At 41.1% G+C, this 8,574-nt stretch overlaps 1 protein-coding gene across 1 annotated transcript in view; it reads left to right on the top strand.

Annotated features, from left to right (window-relative positions):
- Nucleotides 1–5,185: 5,185 nt before the first annotated feature.
- The window catches only part of LOC131219916 (probable LRR receptor-like serine/threonine-protein kinase At1g56140), a 57,575-nt gene continuing 54,186 nt past the window's right edge, over nucleotides 5,186–8,574 (top strand). Inside the window, exons 1-2 of the mRNA XM_058214902.1 lie at nucleotides 5,186–5,205; nucleotides 5,585–5,653. Of these exons, the coding sequence (XP_058070885.1) occupies nucleotides 5,186–5,205; nucleotides 5,585–5,653 (89 nt within the window). The remainder of the gene's footprint in view (nucleotides 5,206–5,584; nucleotides 5,654–8,574) is intronic.

Genomic DNA, 8,574 nt, shown 5'->3' with positions numbered 1-8,574 from the left:
CAATTCCCTAGAGGGGTGGCTAACAGTGAAGTGTGAACTGAGAGTTGGAGTACTAACAAGCAGCCCAGAATTTTCAAAAAGAAATGGACGGCTGAAAAAGCTTCAGCAAGTTTTTTTAAACGGCTTGGATCACATGTCCACATGCAATGCTGGTACGTCTTAACATGTGCATGTACTCCCTTGTAATTGTGTGCGGCTTAGCTAACCTCTAACAATATATATTCTATTACTGTTGGATCGGAGGTCTTTAAACATATGGTTTAAAAAGTTAAATTCCTTTATTTTTCAAAGCTTGGATGGTCTGGTCGATGTGATTTTGGGATCATAGCCCATCCATGGTGGGGTACTGATGGAAAATTGGATCACTTGATCATGACCATCCTTGGTCCTTTTATGCCTGCTGCTTCAATGCCTGCTGTCCCAAATTACAAAGTTTGCCTTATATTTGCAGGAATTTGTTTGGAAATTATTTAACAGGTCCCTTGCCCTCATCTATCGGCAACTTTGTTGGGTCTAAAACCCAGCTTCCTGCTGACGTGTGGCTGCAGCCACCATGAAACAAAAAACAGCAACTTTTGGAAGAAGAAGAAGAGAGAACAACAACTGCCTTTTGGAATGAGAAAATCGTATTACACTGCTGCCTATTTATAGGCTTTCTTATTGTGTGAAATTACTAAACTATCCCTGTCTAGATTCATCCTAGGGGTAGCTAAATAAAGAAAAAATAATTCAGAGAAATCTAGAAAGAAATCTTCATAGCTAGCAATCTAATCTTAGAAGAAGAAAAAATCTAAGCTAACAGCTTGCTGCACACGGTTTTTGGATTTGCAAATCTCCCCGTATCTAACACTCCCCTTCAAACCAAAACCGGCTTCATTCCAAGCATTGATCTAAGTCTCCTGAATGTGTCAGTTGGCAATGCTTTGGTGAAGATATCTGCCACTTGCTCAGTGGTGTGACAGTATTCCAGTTTTACCAATTTTCGCTTTACTTGATCTCTAAGAAAGTGATATCTTGTGTCGATGTGCTTGCTCCTTCCATGCTGAACTGGATTTTTGGCAAGTTCGATTGCCGACTTGTTGTCCACATATATAACAGTGGATTCCTCCTGTAGATGCTTCAGCTCCTTTAGCAGATTCCTTAGCCAGATCGCCTCACATACAGTGGATGAAGCTGCTACGTACTCAGCTTCACATGTGGACAGGGCGACCACACTCTGCTTCTTTGAATTCCATGTAAATGCTGTCGACCCAAGATAGAAAGCATAGCCTGTGGTACTTTTTCTTTCATCTTGGTCACCACCCCAATCACTATCAGAGTATCCATACAACATCGCTTCATCATCGTATGGATAAAAGAGACCGAATTCAATAGTCCCTTTGATATACCTCAGTACTCGTTTTGCAGCTAGCCAGTGTGACTCTTTTGGGGCTTCCATATACCGGCTTAGAATCCCAACACTGTAGACTATATCTGGCCTAGTGATTGTGAGGTACCTTAAGCTTCCGATTAGGCTCTTAAATAGGGTTGAGTCGACGTTTCTTCCTTCTCCATCTCTTGTGAGCTTCAGGCCTGTTGTTACAGGTGTATTTACGGCTTTACAATTGACCATCTGAAACTTCTCAAGAAGTTCCTTTGTGTACTTCTTCTGGGATATATATATGCCGTCGACTTGTTGCTTCACTTCAATGCCCAAGAAGAAAGACATCAATCCACCATCAGTCATCTCGAACTCTTTGAACATAGCCTGCTTGAACTCTTCAAACATCGCCTGGCTGTTCCCAGTGAACAGCAGATCATCAACATATAAACAAGCGATAAGGATATCACCACGGGCATTCTTCTTTGTGTAGACTGCATGCTCATACGGACATTTGACGAAGCCATTCTCTTGAAGATAACTGTCAATCCGTGCATTCCAAGCACGGGGAGCTTGCTTCAACCCATATAGGGCTTTCTTTAGCCGATACACCTTGTGTTCCTCCCCTTGCATGACAAAGCCTTCAGGCTGGTCAACGTATACTTCTTCTTCGAGTACCCCATTTAAGAATGCAGATTTCACATCCAGTTGGTAGATCATCCAACTGTGATGAGCTGCAAGGGAGATAATCATTCTTACAGTGTCAAGGCGAGCAACTGGGGCGAAAACTTCTTCATAGTCTACCCCATATTTCTGTTTGTAGCCTTTTGCTACGAGCCTTGCCTTATATCGTTCGATCTTACCATCGGCGTTCCGCTTGATTTTGTACACCCATTTGAGACCAATGGTCTTCTGGCTTTTGGGGAGTGAGGTCAACTCCCATGTTCGATTCTTCTCGATGGCATGAATCTCTTCTTCCATCGCCTTTCTCCAACATTCTTCATTCACAGCCTCCTCGAATGTGAGAGGCTCGTGGTCCGCATACAGGCAGAGTAAATTCACTTCCTCAGTTTCTGCATAGATGTCGTTGAGGCTTTTCATTTTAATGGGAGCCAAGGGTGAAGGAGAATCGGATGAAGATGTGCTGGATGAATTCTGATTTGATGAAGTACTTCCAGGAGAGATGGAGCGTACTCCTGGACTTCTGTGATCCGAAGGGGGTGATGTGGGTGTCTGCTCTTGCTTCTCATGTCTCTCTTCTTCATATTCTTCAACCTCGATTTGCTTTTCTTTGGCTGAGTTTCCCTCGTTCCATTTCCATGCTTCTTCCTCACAAAATACCACATCTCTACTCACCACCAGCTTATTGGTTAGTGGGTTGTAGAGCTTGTATGCCTTTGACTCTTCACTGTAGCCGATGAAGATACACTTCTCACCACGATCATTAAGCTTTTTTCTTCTCGCTTGGAACTTGAGCGTAGGCGACACACCCAAAGATCTTAAGGTGCGCCACGCCGGCTTGTATCCACTCCATGCTTCTTGCGGTGTCCGGAATCTGACACTCTTGGTGGACACCTATTGAGCAGATAGGCGGTACATGCAACCGCCTCTACCCAGAAATTATTTGCAGACTTTTCTCCTTAAGCATGGTCCTCGTCATATCGAGGATGGTGTGGTTTTTCTGTCCGCAATTCCATTTTGTTGTGGCGTGTACGCTGCAATGGTGTTGTTGCTTAATGCCATGTTCCCGCAATATTCTCGAAAAACATTTGAGGTGTACTCCCACCTCTGTCGGATCGGAGAGTTTTGATTTTAAGACCCCTTTCATTTTCCATAAGGGCCTTAAAATTTTTAAAAATAGTAAAAGCAGCAGACTTCTCTTTAATTACATACACCCACAATTTTCTACTGAAATCGTCAATGAAGGTAATAAAGTATTTATTACCTCCAAGAGAGATTGGCTCTAATGGTCCACAGATGTCAGTGTGAACCAACTGCAACGGTTCTCTTGCTCTTCGGGATACTCCACTCGGAAAGGAGTTTCTTTGTTGTTTCCCAAGTGTGCACGCCTCACACACATGTTCTGAAGCTTCAATAGTAGGCAAACCATGCACCATGCTTGATGAGGACAGAACTTTTAGGCCACTGAAATTTAGATGGCCAAAGCGAAGATGCCACATCCAGGAATCATTCTTTGCTTTTCCATAAAAACACTTCTCAAGCATTGTGTTTATATGGAGAGGAAACATACGGTTCTTTGCCATCTGGACTTTTACAATCAAACGTCCATGCGAATCTCTAATGGAAAGAGAAGAGTTCTCCATGTGTATGACATACCCTTTTTCGAGGAGTTGTCCGAGACTCAGTATGTTACTCTTCATGTTAGGCACATAGTACACATTGGAGATATAGTTTGGAACACCATTCTTCTGAAAGATTTGGATTTTACCTTTACCTTTCACAGGTGTTTTTGATGAGTCTCCAAACGTTACATCGCCATGAACTCCTTCTGTGAGTTCCACAAAGAGTTTCTTGTCGCCGCACATGTGATTACTTGCACCCGTGTCGAGATACCATACGTCCTGCTGATCACTACCTTTCTCTTGTGCAAGGAGAAGTGTGGAGCTTTCTTGTTCATGTCCTGATGCTTCGGCATAGTTGGATCGCTCGTCTTGATTCATCGGCTTGCTCCAACAATCAGATGCATAGTGGCCAAGCTTGTTGCAATTATAGCATTGGATGTTCTTTGTACTTCCCCGTCCACGCATAGATCTACCTCTACCATTTCCTCTTCCATGGAAATTGGTATTTTTCTGTTGGTTTTGGGCATGACTTTGTTGGTATCCGCGCCCTCTGCCTCTTGCGCGATTGTTAGCAAACCGTCCACCACGTTGTGAACTTCCACGTCCACCATTGCTATCATTAAGAGTCAATCTTGACTCCAAAGCTTGTTCCATCGGCATGGAACTGGCATTCTTCTGCATTCGTTGCTCATGAACTTGCAACGATCCCATCAACTCCTCAATGGAGAGTTTCTCTATATCTTTTGATTCTTCGATCGCCACAACCACATGCTCAAACTTGGTTGTGAGGGATCAAAGTATCTTTTCAATAACTCGGACATCTTCAATCTTTTCACCATTTCTTTTCAAATTATTGACAGTTACAAGCAAACGCGAAAAATAATCAGTAACATTCTCACCTTCCTTCATGTGAGTTGCTTCGAACTCGGCTCTTAATGTTTGAAGGCGAACCCGCTTCACTCGATCTACACCCTTGAAGATGGTGCCAAGGGTATCCCATGCTTGCTTGCTTGATATTGCTTCGGCAATCTTTTCGAAGGTGGATTCATCCAACCCTTGATAGAGGAGAAACAAAGCTTTATTGTCTCTCTTCCTCTGATTTTTTAGAGTGATCTTTTCTTCATTGGTGAAGACGGCTTCTTCTTCCATAGTGGGTTCTTCATACCCATCCGTGATGATTTCCCATAATTCTTGCGACCCGAACAATGCCTTCATTTGGATGCACCATTTTTCATAGTTGTCCTTTGACAACTTAGGAACCTGCGGCTGGATTGTGCTAGCCATTTTTTCTATTTTTTAAAGGAATGTATATTTTTTTTTTTTGCTTGTTGGGTTTTTCAAAACCAAAGCAAGTTTGTTGGGTTTTTCAAAAACAAAACAAGGAGGAGAAGTAGCTGGTGCAGGTGACGTTCTTGCAAATGCTCAAAAATCAGATGTTGTTTTCACATAACAATCTGAACAATTTTAAAAATTGGTTGCAGATGAAGGTTGTTGCTCATTTTGCCTGTTATTGCTGCTGAAAATGCTGCTACTTGTTGTTGGGTATTGTCAGATCCAAAACAAGGAGTGCAGGGGACCTGCTTCTTGCTGATGAGGCCCAAGGATCAGTGGCTCTGATACCACTTTGTTGGGTCTAAAACCCAGCTTCCTGCTGACGTGTGGCTGCAGCCACCATGAAACCAAAAAGAAACTTTTGGAAGAAGAAGAAGAGAGAACTGCTGCTGTATTGGAATGAATTAAAAATCGTATTACACTGCTGCCTATTTATAGGCTTTCTTATTGTGTGAAATTACTAAACTATCCCTGTCTAGATTCATCCTACGGGTAGCTAAATAAAGAAAAAATAATTCAGAGAAATCTAGAAAGAAATCTTCATAGCTAGCAATCTAATCTTAGAAGAAGAAAAAATCTAAGCTAAAAGTTTGTTTGGAAATTATTTAACAGGTCCCTTGCCCTCATCTATCGGCAACTTAAGGGCCTTGCAGGACCTGTAAGTTATCCAAAAGCTTCTGACATATAAGAAACGAGGTGATGTTGTGACGACCATGATGATGTTGTAGTTGTTGGCAGAGATGATGATGGTCATGTTATATTTGGGATTTGGAAGACTATTTAGCAATATGTGACGATTAAACCAAATTAAAAATAAATAAATAAAAACTCATTCAACGTGGAAATCAAGGCGTGATTTGGAATTAGTCCGCTCCTAGTTGAATGGGCGAGGATTGGATACTGATAAGGTCCGTAGCCAAATCACTACTGAAGTGACGTCACCAAGCTCCGTGGACCCCACCATGATGCATGTATTGTATCCATACCGTCCAACCATTTTTTAGAGATCGTTTTTTGCCATTACAAAGAGAATTAGATAGATCTAAATTTCAAGTGGACCCACCACAGAAAACCATGGGAGCCGGTCACACCCACCGATGAAACATTTATAGGGCCCACAGTGATGTATTTTTGAGATCCATCCTATTAACATAGAGATAGATGATGTGAAAAAAAATCAAATCAGCTTCATCGGAAACTACTGTGGCCCCTAAGAAGTTTTGAACGGTGGATGTCACTGTCCCCACTATTTCCTATGGTGGGGTCTACTTGAACTTTAGATCTATCTCATTCTCTTTGTAATGCCATAAAACTATCTCTAAAAATGGTTGGACGGCATGGATACAAGCATCATGGTGGGGTCCACAGAGCTTGGTGACGTCACTTCAGTAGCCATTTGGATACTGACCTTGTCAGTATCCAATCCATGCCCAAGTTGAATTTACTTTCCTTGGACTACGCCAAGTGTAGAGTCTTGGGCAATAAACTTTAAGAATTTAATGATAATAATGTGCCCTTTTTGGTTTTCACAGGTTTAGCGTCTATCTATTGTTTTTTTTTTTTTTTTTAAATAAAAATAAAAATTCGTGATGTCTTTTTAGTTTCCACCAAATCCACTGTATCTGCTTTTTATATTTGAATTGCCATTTTTAAGTTTTCAACCTATCTTTTTAATTAGGACACATTTTTAAAATTTTTTTTTTATAACTGCGTTTTATTATGGAATTCCTTCATTCCGATTGGCATCTTCATAGTAACATGTGACTTTGAAGTGGTTAGACCCAATGCTTTGGACCCGTTTAAGAGTTTTTGGCAAGAGATGGTGGTACTCATCCCCAGGTTTTATTTTTTGCTTCTTTCTTATGCCTTTATTTTGTGCGCTTCCCTTTTCTCTTCTCATTTTCTCCTTGGGTTATACATTTTTTGGACAAGAATTTCTCATTCAAGTAGCTGACTTCGGGCTGCTCTACGATAGTGACTGGTACCCATGATAGACTTTGACGTGAATGGTATTGATTGACTCGTCACTCTTCATTTTAGTGGGGCAGAACTTCTTGGGCAATAGTGTCAGCAGAAGGGAAGAAAACATGGTCACTCCTTTTAGCAACATGGCTCGTCTCTCGTTATGTTATGCACTTCACTCGTTGCTTGTTGGCTCGTTCATTCACTTGCTCATGAACTCACTGCTTCACCAGAAGTGACTAGTTGCCTCCTTTCCTCTGCCAAAAGATGCTTAGCCTGAAGCGACGAAGGAGAGGGGCTGGGGAAGAAGGTCGATGACTAAATGAGGAGTCATGTGATATGACGCCTCTGTGTCAAGGATCCACTTGTCTCTATGATCATCGTACAAGTGTCTGATCATAGACATTGATAACACATCACATGTGCTTGTCTGTTCATCAGACATGGTAATGTTGGCTTCCCTGGAAGAAGCCTCTGAGTTTTTTTTTTTTTTTTTCGACTTAAGATTTATACAATCCTTTTTTATGTCTAGTTATCCCATAGTTACAGCACTTTAACTTGCCCTTGTCCTTGCCATTGGATTTGGATCTCGACCGAGAAGATCCTATATCTTGCTCAGTATTCCGGCCCCTCGTAAACAATGTATCAAAAGAGGCCCCTATTCTATTATTTTTTTTCCTTTTTCATAGTTTTTCCTTGAAGGGATGAGATAACAATGTCTAAACTCAGGAACATATTACTGGTGCATAAGGAGTCCCTAAAAGACTCATATGATGTTGGAAGAGAATTTAGCAAAATACATGCCTGATCTTCGTCTTTAACTACTTTCTCCATGTTTAGCAACTTGCAAATCAACTTATTAAAATTACTGATGTGGGCTTCCACATCTTCACCCTCAGCCATTCTAAAGTTAAACAATTAAACTTTAAGTGTAAGCAATTTTCAAAGGACTTTTTATCATAAATGTCCTCTAACTTCGCCCACATATCTACTGCGGTTTTCTCTCTCATAACATTGTAGAAAAGCTCATTCATTAGACATAATTGGATAGAGGATTTGGCCTTCTTATCAGGAGTTTTCCAATCATCGTTACTGATAAACGGTTGTCACTCCTCAAGAGCCCCATCTTCTCCTTGCTTAGTTAATAGGGCAATCATCTTAATCTTCAATAACTCAAAATTATTTTTTCCCGAGTACTTCTTAGTATCATACTTAGTATTTCCCATTGATACTAATCCTTTAGATTCAAGCCTGCGCTCCAACGTTAGTTCTGATACCACTTGTTGGGGGGACAACTGAAGCACACGGAGATGAATCTAGGATAGCAATCCAATAACACCAAGGAAACACAAAGAGAACACAACGATTTAATGTGGAAAAACCCTTTTGGGAAAAAAATCACGACACAGAACGACAGATGAATAGTATGAAAGTAAAAAATTACAAAGAGAAAGAGCTTACCCGATTCGAACAACCTCGAATCTCACCCCTGCTAAACCCTTTGAAATGCTAGGATGATTTAGAAACCCTTAAAATATCTCTTAATCCTATTTACACTCATATATATAGCCTTGGAAAGAATCCCAAACAAAATCAGAAACAAATCGCGCAAATTCG

Source organism: Magnolia sinica, chromosome 12 (assembly GCF_029962835.1).
Source record: "Magnolia sinica isolate HGM2019 chromosome 12, MsV1, whole genome shotgun sequence".
Taxonomy (NCBI): domain Eukaryota; kingdom Viridiplantae; phylum Streptophyta; class Magnoliopsida; order Magnoliales; family Magnoliaceae; genus Magnolia; species Magnolia sinica.
Note: the sequence above shows the minus strand (reverse complement) of the source record. Positions and strands in the feature narration are given on the sequence as shown.